The sequence below is a fragment of the Chiloscyllium plagiosum genome, chromosome 2, assembly GCF_004010195.1.
Source record: "Chiloscyllium plagiosum isolate BGI_BamShark_2017 chromosome 2, ASM401019v2, whole genome shotgun sequence".
Taxonomy (NCBI): Eukaryota; Metazoa; Chordata; class Chondrichthyes; order Orectolobiformes; family Hemiscylliidae; genus Chiloscyllium; species Chiloscyllium plagiosum.
In genome coordinates this window covers 82830059-82853914 of record NC_057711.1, presented here as the reverse complement: position 1 = coordinate 82853914, position 23856 = coordinate 82830059, and the positions used below count along the sequence as shown (strand labels likewise).

Sequence of the window (23856 nt, the reverse complement as noted above, 5' to 3'; positions counted from 1 at the left end):
TGACCTCTCCGCCCCCACCCCACTCCGGCCTATCACCCTCACCTTGACCTCCCTCCACCTATCACAATTCCAACGCCCTTCCCTCAAGTCCCTCCTCCCTACCTTTTATCTTAGCCTGCTGGACACACTTTCCTCATTCCTGAAGAAGGGCTTATGCCCGAAATGTCGATTCTCCTGTTCCTTGGATGCATCCCAAAGACTAGCAGCTTGTATCATACAGAATGTCTCTTCAGCTATTCTCAAAAAGCAAGATACTGATCATACCTAATCAGCCCATTCATGCAAAACTCAAAACACTGTGTCCAACATTAGATATGAATCTGGAAAATAACTTTTGAGTGTGTTAAGAATTATGCTGACAACGAAAGTAAGATTATCAGTTGGACTTGTAGCATAGCTCGCTTGTGCATATGGAGCTACATATATTAGGACTCATAGCCAAGTTCTTCGGAAACAGAAATAATGTGTACTGACATTGTGCTTGTTTCATCATAACAAAAAAGGGAACAGGCATTCTCAGGACAATGTCAATCAGAGCCAGTCTGCCTGGTTTGAATTTAAACAAGTTTGGTAGTTAACTGTGAGTAATAATCTAACTGCTGCATTCTCCAGTGTATCATCTCTACCCTAATCGAGTCTACTTGCCAACTAATAAGCACGATCTTCTCATATAAGAAAATGTTTTCTCCTTTTACATCAATATTCCTGATAATGTGCTAAAACATGCAAAGACAAACAAAATGTGTCTTTTTTCAACAATACGCAAGGTCGATGCTATCAAATAGCTATAAACAAGAATGTTTAACTCAAACATTACTAAAAAGAAACATGAAATCAAAACTTTAATTTTATACGAATCAGGACCTGCCATGCAAGAATTCAAACGTGGAAAAGCAATACACCAATTTACAACATAAGGAGAAACTGCAGATTGCTTGCACCATGGTTGGCATGGAGATGAAACAGGAACCATTAACCATCAATCTCAGCTTACTGAAAAAAGTTCAGAACATGCAGGTAAACTCTGATTGGCTAAGATGTTTCCAAAGGGAGTACAGCAGGGATTGAGGTTCTCCATTTGTTGGGAGTGAACAAGACTCACGATTGGTGTGTTGCCTCCCAACTGCCGTGATGTCTCAGATCGTACATTTGGTGTCCTGAAGGGAGAGGGTGACCAGTCTCAAATCGTTGTCCATGTAGGTACCGATGATATAGGTAGAAAGAGGGATAGGGATGTAACACAGGATTTCAGGGAGCTAGGGTGGAAGCTGAGAGATAGAACAAACAGAGTTGTTATCTCTGGTTTGTTACCCGTGCCACGTGATAGCGAGGCAAGGAATAGGGAGAAATATCAGCTGAACACGTGGCTGCAAGGGTGGTGAAGGAGGGAGGGTTTCAGGTTCTTGGATAATTGGGGCTCATTCTGGGGAAGGTGGGACTTGTACAAACAGGACAGTCTTCACTTGAACCAGAGGAGTACTAATATCCTGGTGGGAAATTTGCTGGTGCTATTCGAGTGGGTTGAAACTAGCTCAGCAGAGGGATGGGAACCGGATGTGTAGTCGCAGTGCCCAAGAGGATGAGAGTAGGAAGGTCAGGGACAGGATTTCAGGGTCACAGGAATGAGATGGCAGACGGTGGTTTGAAGTGTGTTTACTTCAACGCCAGAAGTATCCGAAATAAGGTAGGTGAGCTTGCTGCAAGGATAGGTACCTGGGACTTCGATGTTGTGGCCATTTCGGAGACATGGATAGAGCAGGGTGAGGAATGGAAGTTGCAGGTTCCAGGGTTTAGATCTTTCATTAAGAACAGGCAAGGCGGTAAGAGGGGGAGATGTGGCCTTGTCAGTCAAGGATAGTATAACAGTGGCTGAGAGAACTTTTGATGAGGAGTCGTCTACTGAGGTAGTGTGGGCTGAGGTTAGAAACAGGAGAGGAGAGGTCACACTGCTTGGAGTTTTTTATAGGCCTCCGCAGAGTTCCAGGGAGGTGGAAGCGAGGATTAGCAAAATTATTCTGGGTAGGAGTGAAAGGAACAGGATGTTCATTATGGGGGACTTTAACTTCCCCAACATTGACTGGAAATGCTGTAGCTCGAGTACGTCAGATGGATGTGGTTTTGTCCAATGTGTACAGGAGGGTTTCCTCACACAGTATGTCGAAGGGCCAACAAGAGGGGAGGCCACACTGGATCTGGTGCTTGGTAATGAACCTGGCCAGGTATTTGATTTAGTTGTAGGTGAGCACTTTGGAGAGAGTGACCATAATTCAGTTACGTTTAGTTTAGCGATGGAAAGGTATAGGTACATGCCACAGGTCAAGAGTTATCAATGGGACAAGGGCAATTATAATGCGATTAGGCAAGAATTAAGATGCATAAAATGTGGTAGAAAAATGCAAGGGATGCAGACAATGGAATTGTGGAGCTGGTTTAAGGAACACATTTTGCGTGTCCTTGATAGGTTTGCCCCTGTCAGGCAGGGAGGAAGTGATAAGGTAAGAGAACCATGGTTTACAACAGAAATTACATCTATTGTTACGAAGAAGAAGGAGGCTTATGTGTTGATGAGGCAAGATGGTTCAGATGAGACGATGGAGAGTTACAGATCAGCTTGGAAGGATTTAAGGAGAGAGTTAAGAAAAACAAAGAGAGGACACACGCAATCTTTAGTAGATAGAATAAAGGAGAACCCTAAAGGTTTCTGTAGGTATGTGAGGAATAAAAGGATGATTAGGGTATGAATACAGCCAATCAAAGACAGAAGTGGGAAGTTGAATGTGGACCCTGTGGAGATCGGAGAAGTGCTAAACGAACACTTCTCATTGGTTTTCATTCAGGAAAATGAGAATATTGTAGAGGAGAAGAATGAGGTACGAGATATTAGACTAGAAAGGATCAAGGTTAGTTACGAACAGGTGTTATCAATTTTAGAAGGAGTGAAAGTACACAAGTCCCCTGGGCCGGATGGGATTTATCCGAGGATTCTCTGGGAAGCTAGGGAGGAGATAGCAGAGCCTTTGGCTTTGATATTTGAGTCGTCATTGTCTACAGGTTTGGTACCAGAGGACTGGAGGATTTCAAATGTTGTGCCTTTGTTTAAGAAGGGCAGTAGAGATGACCCAGGTAATTATAGACCAGTGAGCCTTACTTCTGCTGAAGGAAAGGTTTTAGAAAGGATTATAAGAGATAAGATTTATAACCATCTAGCAAGCAACAATTTGATTTCAGATAGTCAACATGATTTCGTCAAGGGCAGGTCGTGTCTCACAAACCTCATTGAGTTTTTTGAGAAGGTGACCAAGCATGTAGATGAGGGTAGGGCAGTTGACGTGGTATACATGGACTTCAGTAAAGCCTTTGATAAGGTTCCACATGGTAGGCTATTGGAGAAAATGCAGAGGCAAGGAATTGAGGGTGATTTAGCAGCTTGGATTAGAAACTGGCTTTCTGAAAGAAGGCAGCGAGTGATGGTTGATGGAAAATATTCAGCCTGGAGTCCGGTTACTAGTGGTGTGCCACAAGGCTCTGTTTTGGGATCACTGCTGTTTGTCATTTTTATAAATGACTTAGACGCAGGCATAGGTGGATGGATTAGTAAATTTGCAGATGACACTAAAGTTGGTGGAGTAGTGGACAGTGTGGAAGAATGGTACAGTGTGGGGGACTTGGATAAACTGCAGAATTGGGCTGAGAGGTGGCAAATGGAGTTCAATGCAGCTAAATGTGAGGTGATGCACTTTGGGAAGAATAACAGGAAGGCAAAGTCAATGGAAAATTCTTGGTAGTGTGGATGTGCAGAGGGATCTTGGAGTCCATGTACATAGATCCGATCCCTGAAAGTTGCCACCCAGGTGGATAGTGCTGTTAAGAAGGCATATGGTGTGTTAGGTTTAATTCGTAGAGGGATTGAGTTCCGGAGCCACAATATCATGCTGCAACTATACAAAACGCTGGTGGAGGCCACACTTGTGTACAGTTCTGGTCCCCATATTTCGGGAAGGATGTGGAAGTATTGGAAAAGGTGCAGAGAAGATTTACCAGGATGTTGCCTGGACTGGAGGGAAAGGCTGCTTTTATGAGGAAAGGCTGAGAGACTTGAACCTGTTCTCATTGGCAAGAAGATGGCTAAGAGGGGATTTGATAGAGACACACAAGATGATCAGAGAATTAGATAGGGTAGACAGTGGAAGTCTTTTTCCTAGGATGATGACGTCAGCTTGTACGAGGGGCATAACTACAAATTGAGGGGTAATAGATTTAAGACAGATGTCAGAGGCAGGTTCTTTACGCAGAGAGTGGTAAGGGCGTGGAATGCCCTACCTGCTAATGTAGTTAACTCAGCCACATTAGGGAGATTTAAACAATCCTTAGATAAGCACATGGATGATTTGGGGATAGTGTAGAGGGACGAGCTGAGAATAGTTCACATGTCGGCACAACATCGAGGGCCAAAGGGCCTGTTCTGCGCTGTATTGTTCTATGTTCTATGATACTTTTCTTAATGAAATAGGTGCAATATATGACCAACTTCCTTTTGACCACTGCATGAAAAAGTTGACCCTTAGTTCCCCTCTCAACCTAAACCTATGCCGTCTAGTTCTGGAGTCCCCCACCCCAGGGAAAAGACTTTATCCTAATCATGCCTCTCATGATTTTATAAACCTCTATAAGGTCACCCCTCAGCCTCTGATGTTCCAGGGAAAACAGCCCCAGCCTATTCAACCTCTCCCTATAGTTCAAATCCTCCAACCCAGGCAACCGTCTTGTAAATCTTTTCTGAACCCTTTCAAGTTTCATAACATCCTTCCAATAGGAAGGAGACCAAAACTGCACCCAATATTCCAACAGTGGCCTAACCAATGTCTGGTACAGCCGCAACATGACCTCCCAACTCCTGTACACAATACTCTGACCAATAAAGGAAAGCATACCAAACGCCTTCTTCACTATCCTATCTACCTGCGACTCCACTTTCAAGAAGCTATGAACCTGCAGGTCTCTTTGTTCAGCAACACTCCCCAGGTCCTTACCATTAAGTGTACAGGTCCTGCTCAGATTTGCTTTTCCAAAATGCAGCATCCCTCATTTATCTAAATTAAACTCCATCTGCCACTCCTCAGCTCATTGGCCATCTGATCAAAATCCCATTGTAACCTGAGGTAGCCTTCTTTGCTGTCCACTACAGCTCCAATTTTGGTGTCATCTGCAAACTTACTAACTATACCACTATGTTCACATTCAAATCATTTATCTAAATGACGAAAAGGAGTGGACCCAGCAATGATCCTGTGGTACTCCACTGGTCACAGGCCTCCAGTTTAAAAGCAACCCTCCATCAGCACCCTCTGTCTTCTACCTTCGAGCCAGTTCTGTATCCAAATGGCTAATTCTCCTGTATTCCATGAGATGTAACCTTGCTAACCAGTATCCCATGGGGAACTTTGTCGAACGTCTTACTGAAGTCCATATAGATCACGTCCATTGCTCTGCCCTCATCAATCCACTTTGTTACTTAGAACATAGAATTACAGAGCAGCACAGGCCCTTCAGCCTTCGATGTTGCACCGACCTGTGGAACCAATCTGAAGCCTATCTATCCTACACTATTCCATTTTCATCCATATGTTTATCCAATGACAGTTTAAATGCCTTTAAACTTGGCTAGTCTACCAGCGTTGCCGGAAGTGCATTCCACACCCCTACTACTCTCTGTCTAAAGAAACTACCTCTGACATCTGTCCTATATCTACGACCCCTCAATTTATAGCTATGTCCCCTTGTACTAGCCATCACCATCCAAGGAAAAAGGCTCTCGCTGTCCACCCTGTCTAACCCTCTGATTATCTTATTTGTCTCAACCTTTCTAATGAAAACAGCCTCAGGTCCCTCAGCCTTTCCTCATAAGACCTTCTCTCCATATGAGGCAACATCCTAGTAAATCTCCTCTGAACCTTTTTCAAAGCTTCCACATCCTTTCTATAATGCAGTGACCAGAATTGTACGCACTACTCCAAGTGAGGCCGCACCAGAGTTTTGTACAGCTGCAGCATGACGTCACATTACCGAAACTCAATCCCTCTACCAATAAAAGCTCACACTTTAAAAAACTCAAGCAAGTTCATCAGACATGATTTCCCAAGCACAAAGCCATGTTGACTATCCCTAATAAGTCCTTGCCTTTCCAAATACCCTTGTCCCTCTGGGTTCCCTTGCCCACCACCGACATCAGGCTCACTGGTCTATAACTCCCTGGCTTGTCCTTACCACCTTTCTTAAATAGTGGCACCACGTTAGCTACGCTCCATTCTTCCAGTACCTCACCTGTGACTATTGATGATATAAATAACTCAGCAAGGGGCCCAGCAGTCACTTCCCCAGCCTCCCATAGAGTTCTGGGATACACCAGAGGGTGGTGGATATATGGAATGAGCTGCCAGAAGAAGTGGTGGAGGCTGGTACAATTGCAACATTTAAAAGGCATGTGGATGGGTATGTGATTAGGAATGGTTTACAAGTATATGGACTAAATGCTGGCAAATTGGACTAGATTAGGTTGGGATATCTAGTCAACATGGATGAGTTGGACCGAAGGGTCTGCTTCCGTGCTGTACATCTCTACGACTCTATGACTCTATGAATAGTCTTGTATGTTAATATATGTAGCTTCTAACACAATACTTTACCTGACTGATAAACTTAAACTGGGTTTCTAGAATACTTCCTAGCAGAGTCACCTCACAGTGCCAGGGACCCAGGCTCGATTCCAGCCTCAGATGACTGTCTGTGTGGAGTTTGCACGTTCTCCCTGTGTCTGCGTGAGCTTCTGTCAGGTCTCCGGTTTCCTCTCACAGGACAAAGATGTGCAAGTTAGGTGAATTGGACATGCTAAGTTACCCATTGTGTTCAGGGATGCGTAGGTTAGCCATGGGAAACACAGGGTTACAGGGATAGGGTAAGGGAATACGTCTAGGTGATATGTTCTTCAGAGGGTGTACACATGAAGGAGTATTTGATGAGTTCAAACCCTTCATTGCCAGTTATCTCACCACAAACTTACATACAACAAGAATGTTGAGCCTGGAAAGCACAATTAGCAGATGCAGCATATGTACATTACAATGTGGCATGGTGGCTCAGTGGTTAACAATGCTGCCTCACAGCGCCAGAGACCCAGGTTCAATTCCTGCTTTGGACAACTATCTGTGTGGACTTTGCACATTATCCCTGTGTCTGCATGGGTTTCCTCTGGGTGCTCCAGTTTCCTCCCACAGTCCAAAGGTGTGCAGGTGAATTGGCCATGCTAAATTGCCCATAGTGCTAGGTGCATTAGTCAGAGGGAAATGGGTCGGGGTGGGTTACTCTTCGGAGGGTCCGTGTGGACTTGTTGGGCTGAAGGGCCTGTTTCTGCACTGTAGGGAATCTAATCTAATGCTCTGTTGGGCAGCACGGTGGCACAGTGGTTAGCACTGCTGCCTCACAGTGCCAGAGACCCGTGTTCAATTCCCGCCTCAGGCGACTCTCCGTGTGGAGTTTGCACATTCTCCTCGTGTCTGCGTGGGTTTCCTCCGGGTGCTCCAGTTTCCTCCCACAGTCCAAAAATGCGCAGGTTAAGTGAATTGGCCATGCTAAATTGCCCGTAGTGTTAGGTGAAGGGGTAAATGTAGGGGAATGGGTCTGGGTGGGTTGCGCTTCGGTGGGTCGGTGTGGACTTGTTGGGCTGAAGGGCCTGTTTCCACACTGTAAGTAATCTAATATATTGTGGAACCTCCAACACTGTGACAGATTTTCAGAAGCTAACAATCGCCTAGCGGTATTATCACTTGAGTATTAATCCAGAAACTCAGGTAATGTTTTGGGGACCTTGGTTTGAATCATGCCATGCCAGAACTTGAATTCAATAAATATTTGAAAATCAAGAGTCTAATGATGACTGCAAAACCACTGTCAATTGTCAGAATACCCATTCGGTTCGCCAGTGTCCTTCAGGAAAGAAAATCTGCTATGAATATCCGGTCTGTTCTGTTTGTTCTACATGTGACTCTACAGCCATAGCAATGTGATTGACAGTCAACTGCCTTCTGAAATGGTCACTGAACAAGCTACTCAATTGTATCAACCAGTAGAACATCACAAAAAAAAGAGATAAAACCGGATGGATAGTCTGGCACTGATCCAGGCACCAGAAATGACAACAGCAACAATAGCCCTGTCGAACCTTCAAAGTCCTCCTTACTAACATCTGGGGACTATTACTAAAATTGGGAGAGCTGTCTCACAGACTATTCAAGCAACAGCCTGACACAGTCACACTGATGGATTCATGTTTAACAACAATGTCCCAGACACTACCATCATCACCTCTGGATTTGTTTTGTCCCACCAGTAGGACAGACAGCAACAGCACAATGATATACAATCAAGAAGGAATTGCCCTGAAACCTTACACATACTGTGAACTCTCACTGTATCACGCATCAACAAAATGAACACTGTGATCAAGGACAATTCCAAGTTCAATCCTATAAAATCTGCTACTACAAATTACTGCACAGCCACATTCAACAACAAATTTCAGAGACCCTTGTTGGATTTGAATAAAGGTCATAGCTTGTTTGGTGATATATCATGCAAGTTTTTATTGATCTTACATACATGGTCTGCCAATGACACTCAAACGCAATGTTCCTTTACACTCTATTTCATCAATTCCTGCCTCTGCACAATGTGAACTACCCAAATGGTACAGCAAACTCCTGGAACTAGTTTTAAATGAGTTTTCTCTACTGTGGAGGATTCCTTCAATTTCACAAAGACAATACAAGAACTATATAACAAGAACAATATCATGCCCATGTGCTCTTTTGATGTTGCTAGCTTATTCAACAATGTATCATTCAAGGAAGCCATTGACATTCGCACTATGCACTACATCATGGTAATCTAGATGTGCCACTGGTGTTTTCATCAAACTCATGAACTTGGCAACTTGTGCAGTAAAGTTTAGTTTCAAGGACACTGTGTACGCACCAAACAAATTCTTTAGACAATTTAATAAGTTCCTTCCCACGTTCAAATTTGCTGTCAAAATGGAGTAACCATGGATTTCATTTCCTTGATGCATTATTTAAGAAATACATCAGTGGGTTTTCTGATACTGACTACTGAAAGACTACTTTTACAAATCAATAAACACATTGGAATTCCTAAGGTTCTAATGCTATTAAATCAACCATATTGGCATCTTATTTATAGATCCTTAGCTATTAAATGCAATCTTGATGCTGAGAAAAGATGAATCAAAACTATCTTGCAAGTAAAGAAGGCTATCCTTATCAAATTATAATTCATTATACATCATACAAACTCCAATGGGCCGATGGCCACCACTTTTGGCCCTGAACATGTCTAGTCTACCACAGATTATCCTCTAAGGGGAATGTATCTCAAAAATTTAAATAATAGGTGAAGCTAGCCATCTCATGCTGCAACTTTGCAATAAACACAAGAGTTTTCAAACTAATAGGATGTTGCTGTAAAGCCAAAATGATGCTTTGTCTCTCATACAAATGAGTTCCAGTGCACTTGCAAATATGTGGACAGTACATCCCAATAAATCATGGATCATGTCAAAGAACACATCCTTTGGACCTTGGCAGAGAACACACAAATCATGCTCAATCAGCCCATATTTCAAGATAGACCTTGGAATACCATTTCTAATACAGAAGAAATTTTGCTATGAGACATTTACTAAATAATCCTGAGCAGTGCTAAGAATTACACCAGAAGCCAATTTAAGAATATCAGAGTCGAGAGAACGGTGCTGGAAAAGCACGAGGAGAAAGTGAGGTCTGCAGATGCTGGAGATCAAAGTTGAAACTTTATTGCTGGAACAGCACAGCAGGTCAGGCAGCATCCAGGGAACAGGAGATTCGACGTTTCGGGCACAGGCCCTTCTTCAGGAATGAGCAGAGAGTGTTCAGCAGGAGAAGATAAAAGGTAGGGAGGAGGGACTTGGAGGAGGGGCGTTGGAAATGTGATAGGTGGAAAGAGGTCAAGGTGAGGGTGATAGGTCGGAGTAGGATCCTACTCCGACCTATCACCCTCACCTTGACCTCTTTCCACCTATCACATTTCCAACGCCCCTCCTCCAAGTCCCTCCTCCCTACCTTTTATCTTCTCCTGCTGAACACTCTCTGCTCATTCCTGAAGAAGGGCCTGTGCCCGAAACGTCGAATCTCCTGTTCCCTGGATGCTGCCTGACCTGCTGTGCTGTTCCAGCAATAAAGTTTCAACTTTGATATCCAAATGAATCCAACAAGAACTGGACCAAGCATATGTGGTACTCATAATCTTCTTCATCCTAAGTATACGCATGATTTTACTACAACTGCTAAGTATTTCATCAGTAATATTTTCAGCAACATAACACAAAACATCGCAGATAAGAAAAACTGCAGCATATTAACATGCCAAATTTCCCCTAAAGTAAATGCATTAAAATTCCATCAAATTTGACAATATTGTTATGTATTTGGCTTTAAGGGGTTAACACGTAGGGGGTTCCATACAACAGCCAAGCAGGGTGAGATCAATAGTTGTGATGTTGAGAAGATATGCTCTTCTTCATTAGGGTAAATAAAACCACAGAAAGTAGACAAAATCAAACACAAAATATTGCTGAGGAAAGGAGTGAACAAAGACAGAAATGGGAACTATTTAAATGTAAATCTATGATTCGCTCCAGTAATAATATCTAACAATATTCAATATCTAGGATCATACCAAAAGAGTACTTTGAAGTATTAAAGGGATTTTCTGCTATCTAGTGATCTCTGAGGCATGAAGTTTCCCTTTCTTGATATGTGCAAGATCAAGACAAACACTAGGCATAAGGAAGGGGAGGGAGGAGTCCGAGACTGTCCAGGTGAATTTGAGGTTGGGGTGGAAGGTGTTAGTGTAGTGGATGAACTGTTCAACCTCCTCGTGGGAGCACGAGGTAGCGCCGATACAGTCATCAATGTAGCGGAGGAAAAGATGGGGGGTGGGGCCAGTGTAGTTGCGGAAGATGGATTGTTCCACATGTTGCGGAAGATGGATTGTTCCACATGTTGCGGAAGATGGATTGTTGCTGTGCTGGAAAAGCACAGCAGGTCAGGCAGCATTCCAGGAGCAGGAGAATTGACGTTTCGGGCATAAGTCCTTCATCATTTCTCCATTTACTAATATCAATCAGGCTTGCACTGTGACATATTTTTACAGCCTGCAAGCAACATGATTTAACAAACCAGCCCCCATTTTATGTCAGCAAACGGAATTAGCCCATAAATTGTTTTCATTATGAAAAGGGTCGAGGAGACTGCCATTTGCTGCTGTATTCCCATCGTAACAGCCTAAACATTCAGAATCTAACTGCCTGTTCTGAGTTTCTTTTTCAGCTAACTAATATTTACAGTTAACTGTTCCTGCTGAATCTCAATGTCAACCACGGTCAAACCCTCTTCTCATGCTGTATAAATCAACATTCTCTTTCTATGTTTGGTTGTTCATCTGTCAGTCCAATGTGCAAAACATAAAGTTTTCACTTTTGTCTCTTAATGGTAATGTTTAAGTTCTGCTCTGAAAAACAATAAATGCTTAATGTAAACATAGTAAATTGTATGAGTAAAAGCGATGAATTGGGCTAGAAATTATTGGGTGAATAGATTAATAGGTATTGTGGAAAATAAACTGTAGGAAACATTTGAAAAAAGAGCACAAAATGTTCCAAAAATGCACTGAAAAACAAAAACACAGCAACAAAGAAACCATCTGTGGTCCCCTCAGAAGGTTAAGGATAGAATTAATTTAAATGAAGAAACTTATAATTTTGCAAAGAATGGTACAAAAATCTGAGGGTCAGGAATGTTTTAAAAACCAGCAAAAAGCCACCAAGACGTTGTTTGGAAGAAACACAGAATAAGAGTGAACAAGCCAAAAGTATAAAAAAAATTGTAAGATCTTGTAGAAGTATATAACAATGAAGAGAGACATTAATGTTGATCCCCTATAAAAACAGATAGGAGAAATTATCACAAGCAATGAGAAAATGGTGAGATGTAGAACAAATATTTCATGCCTTCACAACAGAAGGCACAGATTAAAAGTTCAGTAATATTGGCAAAGAAAAAAATCGGAGAATCAAAACAGACTAAAAACTTATGAGACTGAAAAGCTAAAAGAAATTAGTGTTGAAAAAGAGGCGGTATACAAAAAGGTTGAAGGTTGATAAATCCCTGGACCAAATGAAATGCATCCAACAGTGCTCAAGGAGCTAGCTATGTAGACAGTGAATTTGTTGGTGGTTATCTTTCAAACTTCTACACATCCCTGCTAACTGGATATTTACAAATGTAACACCACTATTTAATTAGGGATGGATGGTTAGCATGAAGAACTACAACCTTTTATTTTAATGTCAGTAATAGGGAAAATAAAAGCATATATTATAAAGGATGCAATAAGTGAATGTGGAATGGGGTAATAAACTTGCTTGGATTGAGAAACAGCTATAAGACAGAAAGTCAAGACTAGTAATAAACATGTTCCAGTTTCGTCAACACTTGGGATGTAGTTCATTTGGTTTAGAGGGTTTATCAACTTTCGACCCAATACAATTTTGAGTACTGGATCTTTATTAATACTAATTTATTTCAATTTCTCAGTGTCGAAAGTTGGATTGCTAAGTATTTCTGGCAGATATTCAATTTCACTACAGTGCCAAACATTAAGTATTGTAAACGTATTCCAATGAAGAGATGTATCAGACTCAAAATGTTAACCCTGTTTTATGCTATATCGATGCTGCCAAACCCACTGAGCTTCTTCAGAACTTCGATTTTATTTCAGATCTCCAGTATCCACTATAGGGTCACAGAATTATACAGCACCGAAACAGACCCTTTGATGCAACTCGTCCACGGCAACCAAACATCCCAATCTGATCTAGTCGCATTTGCCACCATTCGGCCCATAATCCTCTAAATCCCTCCTACTCATATACCCATTCAGATGCATAATAAACGTTGCAATTGTATTCGCCTCCACCACCTCTTCTGGTAGCTCGTTCATACATGCACCACCCTCTGCATGAAAAAGTCAGGTCCCTTTTAAGTCTTTCCCCTCTTGCTTTAAACCTATGCCCTCTAGTTTTGGACTCCCCCCCACCCCCTCTCATAAAAAGACTTTGGCTATTCACCCTATCCATGCTCATTATTTTATAAACTTTACAAGGTCACCCCTCAGCCTCCAACACTCCAGGGAATAAAACTCTCGCATATTCAGCCTCTCCCTATAACTCAAACCCTCATATCTCAGCAACATCCCTGTATGTCTTTTCTGCACCCTCTCAAATTTAACAACATCTTTCCTATAGTAGGGTAACAGAATTGTTTGCAGTATTCTAAAGGAGGTCTTGCCAATTTTCTGCACAGCTGCAACATGCATCCTAATTCCTATACTCAATGTTCTGACCAATGAAGGCAAGTGTGCCAAATGCCTTCTTCACCATCCTGTCACCTGTGACTCTACTTTCAAGGAACTGTGGACCTGCACCCATAGGTCTCTTTGCTCTACAACACTCCCCAGGGCCCTTTATTATAATAGAAATAAACAGATGGGTATGAGAATACCATGCAGTCACTAGTGGGGTACCACAATGATCAACACTTGGGTCACAGCTGTTCACAATCTATATACAGTAAATTATTTGATTATGGGCATCAGTTGTAATATTTCCAAATTATTGATGACACTAAGTGGGAATGTAAGTTATGAGGAGGTTGCAAGGAGATGTCAATAGCGAAATGGAATTCACTAGACATATCCCAGGGATTGTTGAATGAGGAGAGACTTAGAAAACTGGACATGTTTGCTCTAAAGTTTTGAAGCTGACAAAGCTCATACAGGTTTTGAAAGGGTTACACAGATAACCTGTTTCTCCTTGCTGGTGAATCGAGAACCAGGAGATATAATCTCAGAGTAAAGTGTAGAACATTTACAACTAAGAAGAGGAATATCTTCACTGAGGATGGAGAATCTTTAAAATTTTATACCTCAGAGGATTGTGGAAGCTAATCATTGAGCATATTAATAAAGATAGAAATCATCAAGGAATGTAAGGATTGTGAGGGAAAATAGATCGAGTTGAATACTTAGCCACAATGTATACGAATGGTGGAGCAGGTTCAATGATCTCAATAGCCCACTCCTGTTCCTACATTCCTATTAAATTGATGAATATGGCGCAGGCTTGACAAGCTATGTGGTCTACTCCTGCTCTCACTTATTGTGTTTTCTTGGCCTTTTAGAATGTTAGCATTTAAATTGAGACATCATGAACATCATGAGGCATCACAATATCCAAGATATATGTTAAACTGACCTTAAATGCAAAAAAGTGGTCTGTGTACGTTGCACCAAATAAAAATTTTGAGCCAGCATCTGCATAATTCAAGAAAATCTGCAAGATAATAAGTAACTTGTATAATTGTTTGTTTATGAGCTTTAAATAATCGATCTTCATAATAAAATAAAACTAAAGCGTATTTACTACATACATATGGTTACTATATATGGCATTATTAAAATTGTTTTGGAGAATACCAATGTAACCAACGAACACTCAGAAGCTTCTTTGTTTGCTTATAAATGCATTGGGTAAATCAACAAAACTTTTCGGTTGTATAGTGACTTTATTGTTGGGCATATTTGTAGTTGCTTCAGAAAGGGAATCAAAATCTGGATACTGAACCAAAGAAGAAATATTAGGAAAGGTGAACAAAAGCTTGCTAAAATAGTTTGGGATTGTTTTATTCATTAATTGGATTGTGCATTACCTGTTGGACCAGCATTTATTGCCCTTCCCTAATTGCCCTTTAAAAATTCATGATGAACAAACTTGTTGAATCACTACTGTCCATGTAGTGCAGATGCACCTAAAGTGCTGTTAGAGAGTGACTTCCAGGATTTTGACCCAAAAGTGAAGGAATAGCAATGTGGTTCAAAGTCAAGATGACTTAAAGTTTGGAGCAAAACCTGCAGGTGGTGGTGTTTCCATGTTTCTGCTGGCCTTGTACTTCTAGGTGGTTAGGCTTGGAGGTTTGGAAAATGCTACTGAAAGATCTTTAGTGAGTTGCTACAGTGCGTCTTATAGATGGCATATACTCATGCCACTGTTCATTGGTAGTGGCAGGAGTGACTGTTGAAGGTGAAAAATCAGGTGCAATCAAGTGGGCTTTGTCTTGAATGGTGTTAAACCTTTTATGTGCTAGTGAAGCATATTCCATCACATTCCTTGTGTCTTGGTGAACAAGGTTTTAGGAGTCAAGAGGTGAACAATTTACCACAAAAATCCCAGCCTCTGACCTGCTGTTGTACTAACAGTATTTACATGGCTGGTTCAGTTTCTGGTCAATGGTAACACCCAGGCTATTGATCATTCAGTGACAGTGAGTGACTGCTCTTGATACCAAAGCCACATTTAACAAAGTGTGGGATCGAGGAGCCTGAGAAAATCTTGAGTCAATGCGAATGAGAGAAACCGCTCCACTGGTTGGAGTCATACCAAGCACAAAAGAAAATGGCTGAAGTTGTTGAAGGTTTGTAATTTTAGGATAAGAACAATACTGCAGAAATTACAGCCATAGAGTCATAGAGATATTCAGCACGGAAACAGATCCTTCAGTCCAACTCATCCGTGCCACCCAGATATTTGGGGCAGCAAGGTGACTCAGTGGTTAGCACTGCTACCTCACAGCACCAGGATCCCAGGTTCGATTCCAGCCTCGGGTGACTGTCTGTGTGGAGTTTGCACATTCTCCCTGTGTCTGCGTGGGTTTCCTCCGGGTGCTCCGGATTCCTCCCACAGTCCAAAGATGTGCAAGTCAGGTGAATTGGCCATGCTAAATTGCCCATAGTGTTAGGTGTATTAGTCAATGGGTATGTGTGGTTACTCTTCAGAGGATCGGTGTGGACTGTTGGGCCGAAGGGCTTGTTTCCACACTGTAGGGAACCTAATTTTTAAAAAATCTAATATTCTAATCTAATCTAGTTTCATTTGCATGTATTTGGCCCATATCACTCTAAAACCTCCTGATTCAGATGCCTTTTAAATGCTGTAATTGTACTAGCCTCCACCACTTCCTTTGGCAGCTCATTCCCTCTGCGTGAAAATGTTGCCCCTAAGTCCTTTTTATATCTTTCCCCTCTCACTCTGAACCTATGCCCTCTAGTTCTAGATTTCCCAACCCCAGGGAAAAGACCTTGTCTATTTATCCTATGCATGCCCCTCATGGTTTTATAAACCTCTATAAGGTCATCCCTCAGCCTCTGATGCTCCAGGGAAAACAGCCCCAGCCTATTCAACCTCTCCCATTAGCTCAAATCCTCCAACCTTAAATCTATGCTCTCTCATTCTGGACCCCCCCCCCCCCCCCCCTCCAGGGAAAAGACCTTGTCTGTTTATCCTGTCCATGTCCCTCATGATTTTATAAACCTCTATAAAGTCATCCCTCAGCCTCTGACGCTCCAGGGAAAACAGCCTCAGCCTATTCAACCTCTCCCTATAGCTCAAATCCTCCAACTCTGGCAATATCCTTGTAAATCTTTTCTGAACGCTTTCAAGTTTCATAACATCCTTCCGAAAGGAAAGAGACCAAAATTGCATGCAATATTCCAAAAGCGGCCGAACCAATGTCCTGTGCAGGTGCAACATGACCTCCCAACTCCTGTACTCAATGCTCTGAACAATAAAGAAAAGCATCCCGATGCCTTTCTCACTAACCTTACACCTATGACTTTACTCTGAAGGAACTATGAACTTGCACTCCAAGGTCTCTTTGTTCAGCAACACTCTCTAGGACCTCACCATTAAGTGTATAAGTCCTGCTAAGGTTTGCTTTTTCAAAATGCAGCACCTCGCATTTATCTAAATTAAACTCCATCTGCCACCCCTCAGTACATTGGCCCATCTGATCAAGATCCTGTTGTAATCTGAGGTAGACTTCTTCGCTGTCCACTACATTTCCAATTTTGGTGTCTTCTGTAAACTTACTAACTATACCTCCTACGTTCACAACCAAATCATTTATATAAATGACGAAAAGCAGTGGACCCAGCACAGATTCTTGTGATGCACCACTGGTCACAAGCCTCCAGTCTGAAAAGCAACTCTCCAACAACACCCTCTGTCTTCTACCTTCGAGCCAGTTCTGTATCCAAATGGCTAGTTTTCCCTGTATTCCATGAGATCTAACCTTGCTAACCAATCTCCCATGAGAAACCTTGTCAAACGCCTTAGTGAAGTCCATATAGATCATGTCTACTGCTCTGCCCTCATCAATCCTCTTTGATAGTTCTTCAAAATACTCAATTGAATTCATGAGACATGACCTCCTCCACACAAAGCCATGCTGACTATCCCTAATCAGTCCTTGCCTTTCCAAATACATGTAAATCCTGTCCCTCAGGATTTCTCCAACAACCTGCCCACCATCGATGTCAGGCTCACCGGTCTATAGTTCCCTGGCTTTTCCTTACCAACTTTCTTAAATACCATGTTAGCCACCTTCCAGTCTTCCGGCACATTACCTGTGACTACTGATGAGACAAACATCTCAGCAAGGCACCCAGCAATCACTTCCCTCGCTTCCGACATAGTTCTAGGGTACACCTGATCAGGTCCTGGGAATTTATCTACTTTTACGCATTTCAAGAAATCCAGCACCTCCTCCTCTGTAATATGGACATTTTTCAACATATCATCGTCTATTTCTCCACATCCTCTACCTCCCAAGTCATTCTCCAAATTAAACATTGATGCAAAATACTCGTTTAGTATCTCTCCCATCTCTTGCGACTCCACACATAGGCTGCCTTGCTGATCTTTCTTTCGCTCCTTACCGTTTTGTCCTTAATGTATTTATAAAAACCCTTTGGAGTCTCCTTAACTCTATTTTCCAAAGCTATCTCACGTCCCCTTTTTGCCCTCTTAAGTATATTCCTACTGCCTTTATACTCTTCTAAGGATTCACTCGTTCTCTCCTGTCTGTACTTGTCATATGCACCTTTCTTTTCCTTAACCAAAATCTCAATGTTTCTAGTCATGCAGTATTTCCTACACCTACCAGCCTTTCTTTTCTACCAAACATGAATATACTGTCTCTCGACTCTCATTGTCTCACTTTTGAAGGCTTCCATCAAAATTGGCCTTTCTCCAATTTAGAACTTCAACTTTTAGATCTGGTCTATCCCCTTCCATCACTATTTTAAAGCTAATAGAATTATGGTTGCTGGCCCCAAAGTGCTCCCCCACTGACTCCTCATTCACCTGCCCTGCCTTATTTCCCAAGAGTAGGTCAAGTTTTGCACCTTCTCTCGTAGGTGCATCCACAAACTGAATAAGAAAATTTTCTTGTACACACTTAACAAATTCCTCTCCATCTAAACCCTTGACATTATGACAGTCCCAGTCTATGTTTGGTAAGTTAAAGGCCCCTACTATAATCACCCTATTATTCGTACAGATATTTGAAATCTCCTTACAAATTTGTTTCTCAATTTCCCGCTGACTATTAGGGGTTCTAAATTACCATCCCAATAAGGTGATCATCACTTTTTTATTTCTCAGTTCCAGCCAAATACCTTTCCTGGATGTCTTCCCAGGAATATCCTCCCTAAGTACAGCAGTAATACTATCCCTTATCAAAAATGTCACTTTACTTCCTCTCTTGCTCCCTTTCTATTCTTGCTATCGCATTTGTATCCTGGAACATTAAGCTGCCAGTCCTGTCCATCTCTGAGCTGCGTTTCTGTAATTGCTATGACATTCCCAATCCCGCATTCCTAACCATGCCCCAAGTTCATCTGCCTTCCCTATAACGCCTCTTGCATTAAAGTAAATGCAGTTTAACTTATCAGTCCTACCTTGTTCTCTGCTTTGTTCCTTCCTGCCCTGACTGTTTGACTCACTCCCTTTCCCAACTGTACCAGTTTCAGATTGATCTCTTTCTTCATTATTTCCCTGGGTTCCAACCTAACTGCGCCCACATCCCCCCCCCACCAACGCTACAACCCCACCACAACCACTAACCCCCTCCTAACCCCACCACCACCCCACCCTCCTCCACTTTACTAGTTTAAAACCCTCCCAGCAGCTCCAGCAAATCTCCCTGCCAGTATACTAATCTCCTTCCAATACAGGTGCAATCCATCCTTCTTGTACAGATCACTTCTTCCCCAGAAGAGATTCCGAGGATCCAAAAATGTGAACCCTTCTCCTATGCACCAACTCTTCAGCCATGCAATCATCTGCTCTATCCTCCTATTCCTACCCTCACTAACTCGTAGCACCACTTCCTCAGAGTTATGTCCTCGGCCAAACAATTTTCAGCTGCGTCATCAATAACCATCCCCGCATTATAAGATCAGAAGTCTGGATGTTCGCTAATGACTGCACAATGTTCAGCATCATTCATATCTCCTCAGATACTGAAGCAGTCCATGCTGAAGTGCAGCAAGAGCTGGATAATATTCAGGCTGGGCTGACAAGTTGCAAGCAGTATTCATATCACACAGATGCCAGACTTGGATACAGAACTGGCTCGAAGGTTGAAGACAGAGGGTGGTGGTGGAGGGTTGTTTTTCAGATTGGAGGCCTGTGACCAGAGGAATGTCACAAGGATCATTGCTGGGTCCACTACTTTTCGTCGTTTATGTAAATGATTTGGATGCAAGCATAAGAGGTATAGTTAGTAAGTTTGCAAATGACACCAAAATTGGAGGTGTAATGGACAGCGAAGAACGTTACCTCAGATTACAACAGGAGCTTGATCAGATGGGCCAATGGGCTGAGAAGTGGCAGATGGAGTTTAATTCAGATAAATGCGAGGTGCTGCATTTTCGGAAAGCAAATCTTAGCAGGACTTATACACTTAATGGTAAGGTCCTAGGGAGTGTTGCTGAACAAAGAGACCTTGGAGTGCAGGTTCACAACTCCTTGAAATTGGAGTCGCAGGTAGATAGGATAGTGAAGAAGGCATTTGGTATGCTTTCCTTTATTGGTCAGAGTATTGAATACACGAGTTGGGGGGTCATGTTGCAGCTGTACAGGATATTGGTTAGGCCACTATTGGAATACTGCGTGCAATTCTGGTCTCCTTCCTATCGGAAAGATGTTGTGAAACTTAAAAGGGTTCAGAAAAGATTTACAAGGATGTTGTCAAGGTTGGAGGATGTGAGCTACAGGGAGAGGTTGAACAGGCTGGGACTGTTTTTCCTGGAGCGTCGGAGGCTGAGGGATAACCTTATAGAGGTTTACAAAATTATGAGGGGCATGGATAGGATAAATAGGTAAAGTCTTTTCCCTGGGTTGGGAGAGTCCAGAACTAGAGGGCATAGGTTTAGGGTGAGAGAGGAAAGATATAAAAGAGATCTAATGGGCAATGTTTCACGCAGAGGATGGTACATGTATGAAATGAGCTGCCAGAGGAAGTGGTGGAGGATAGTACAATTGCAACATTTAGATGGGTATATGAATAGGACGAGTTTGGAGGGATATGGGCCGGGTGCTGGCAGTTGGGAGCAGATTGGGTTGGGATACTTGGTCGGCATGGAAGGGTTGGACCAAAGGGTCTGTTTCCATGCTGTACATCTCTACGACTCTATGACAATCACCACCTTCAACAAGAGGGAATCTAACCTTGACGTTCAATAACATTCCCATTGTGCTGGGAGGTTAAGACCGGAAACTGAACTGGACCAGTTGCATAAATATTGTAGCTACAAGAACAGGTCATGAGCTGGTAACTCACCTCCTAATTCCCCAGCATTTGTGCATGTCTCTATTTGCATCAATGCTGCTGAGGTGGAGGTGGTTGAAAGCGTCAACTTCTTGGGAGTGACAATCACCAACAAATGGTTATGGTCCACCAACATCGAAACTACAGTCAAGAAAGCATAGCAATGCTTCTAATTCCTCAGGAGGCTGAGGAAATTTAGCCTATCCGTAAATACACTTACAAATCTTTATACATGCACCTGTTATGGACAGGGCAAGACTCCCTCAAAACATTTCAAGAGGGCGGCCCAAACCCTAACTTTTCTTGTTTTTTTTGAGCAGGTGTAAAATGGATATTCCAGGAGTGATGCAGCTGGTCAAAACCCTTGGTTTTAAACAAAACATAATTTATTTAGAGAGCACTGAATGAAACACAAACAAAAGAGAACAGAATACAGAATAATTTAACCCATCAGAAAACCCAACAGATTATCCAAACTTAATGATGCTGTTCCAAATTCCTGTATCAATCCCCATAAACACCCCTTGGCCAAAAAGTAAAATCAAACACAAAGTCATACAGAAGAGAGAGAGAGGGAAGGCAGATGGTTCAGCATGGAACACTTTCTTCCATGTAGCTGTTTCTTTGAGCAGCAGCCTCAAAAAAACTGTTTGCTAAAACCAAACCAAAACCAAACCAGAGAAGAGCTGAGCTGGGAGAACTGCCCACTCCCCTTTCATTGTACACATGTTTTTTTAAACTTAAAAGCTTCTTCAAGTGGATAAACCCAGATATCTCAGCAACTCTGCCTCGTACAAAACTTTTGTAACAAACCAAGGACAACACAACCTTGTCAAAGGAGCAGTATCGTCACACACCATAGAAAGTATCCTCTCTACATACATGGTACAGCAACTGCCCTTCCCAAAACCAAAAGAAACTATAGAGAGTTGTGAACACTGCCCAGTCCATCACACAAACCAGTCTCCCATACATTGACTTCAGCTATTCTTTCTGCTGCATCAGAAGAGCAACTAACATAATCAAAGACCCCCTCCAGCCCCAATTATACTCTCTTCTACCCTCTTCCGTTGAGTAGAAGATATAAAAAGTTTGTATACACATATGAATGCATTCCAGAACAGCTTCTTCCCCACTGTTATCAAACTTTTGAATGGACCTCTTTAATGTTAGTATTGAACTCTCCCTGCACGTTCTCAGCAGCTGTAAGACAATATCATGCACTCTGTTCTGTTACCCTGACATGCTTGTATAGAATAATCTGCCTGTAAAGCATGCAAAACAACACTATTCACTGTATCTCAGCAAAGGTACAGTAATAAATCAAATCAAATCAAACCAAAATGTCAACGTGTAAAAAGAGATGCAGGCCACACAATTTAATTGCTTATTGTATTTACAATGCAATGGGTGCCACTTTAGTCCCAAAATAGTGGCACCTAATGCTGACCACTAGGAAACATTTGATTGAAGTTCTGAGCTCAAATGCAAGGACCATGCACCAGTAATAAGCAAATCAGGCAGATCATGGTGCCAGTATGCAAAGCTTACAAGAAACAAGTTTTGCTGTTTGAGAGCACAGCATTCCAGTTAATTCCCTCTCTTAACCTCATAATGCTAAACATGAATCCAGCTGCAAGAGGGACATCGCACTCCCACCTTGCCAACTCTAATTAGCACTGGTGTTGCTGAGTTTACATAAATGATTTGTTATTTGTACTGTTAAGTAAATTTGCATGTAGTATCGCACTGCTAAAGAGTTCTGGTCTCAATGTTTAGATTCTCCTTGGTCTGCAGCATGGTGGGAAAATGACCAAAGGCAACATAAAGGAAAACAAGCTTCTTGAGGAATAAGTGGAGAAAGGCTGTCAGGAGGCTATATCCACCCAAGGTTTTCAGGGAGCAAATCTCCTACCTTAACCACTACCACTATAGGGTATTAAACACTCAGAAGTTTCTTGCTGAAATCTGCTATCTGGAACTGCAATCTCAGAACACAGCAAGAACAGCAAGAACAGCAACGCCAATGGATGTGAAGATGTTTATGGCAATGAACTATAATGCATGGGGTATCATTCAAGTTGGATCAGGCGATGCAAAGAAAGCTAACTACACTTCACTCATTCTTATCAGAAATAAACAGGCAGAACGAGCAACAGTATGCTCATAGCAGTCACTCTGTCTTTTTGTGCACCTGTCCATTTTATCACCATGACAAATCAGAGAGTGGCCATTGCGATGCCCCACTGATGACTTTGGTGTACAATCCTAGCGCATGTGGGAAGCATACATAAAGCAAAAGTCACATTGTCACACAATTGTGATGGGGAAGACGTCTAAGGTGTTAAAAGACTTCTTCGACTACCTGTGGAAAAACCATGCAGTGCTTTCCTGAACATAAGTAAAGTGTCACTCTACTCTGCTGCATAACTTTTCCGTCAAAAGGATATAGCTATTGTTATCAGGATATTGTTGCACCTGAGGAGGAGCAACAAAAAAAAGGAGACACACAACTCATCCCCTTTCTTGTCAATTGACCATAATTGATTCATTTAACTCCAGTAGCAGAGAATACAACCTCCATCTCCACTTCTGACCTGCCCTACACTTTATTTTACCGTCCCTTCTCTATTAATGACAATCACATCATCTTCTTAGCCATAATGCTAAAATAAAGGCTCAAAACAAATATTCCAAACCAACTTCATAAGTCAAACCACAAACCGCTCACTATTTCATACAGAAGTCAATATTTCTTCCATGAGCCTTTACTTGTCCTGATTCTCTTACACACAATTACGCTATAATTGGCAGATGACTGATAGGTGGCGGCACTTCCATTGAGTGATAATAAAGGTCACCTTACAGGATGACCTCAGCCAAATCTGGCCTCATGTTTGGCTTTGCCTCTGCTAACTTGGTATAAATACCAATATTCTAGGCTGGCTAGTTGACAGGCAACAGCAAGTATACTTTTACGAGAAAGACAAATGCTTTCTTCCTCAAAGGTGACATCAGG

At 42.1% G+C, this 23856-nt stretch overlaps 1 protein-coding gene across 5 annotated transcripts in view; it reads right to left on the bottom strand.

Annotated features, from left to right (window-relative positions):
* Positions 1-23856, bottom strand: part of LOC122561322 (solute carrier family 28 member 3-like) — a 196365-nt gene that overhangs the window by 96534 nt on the left and 75975 nt on the right. For 4 of the 5 annotated variants that reach the window (XR_006314992.1, XM_043713019.1, XM_043713050.1 and 1 more), the window contains one exon: positions 14423-14500. The exons of the other annotated variant lie outside the window; for it this stretch is intronic. Coding sequence is in view for 3 of the 4 variants with exons in the window: in XM_043713019.1 (XP_043568954.1) it covers positions 14423-14500 (78 nt within the window). In the remaining variant the exon portion in view is untranslated. The remainder of the gene's footprint in view (positions 1-14422; positions 14501-23856) is intronic. 5 annotated transcript variants of the gene reach the window in all.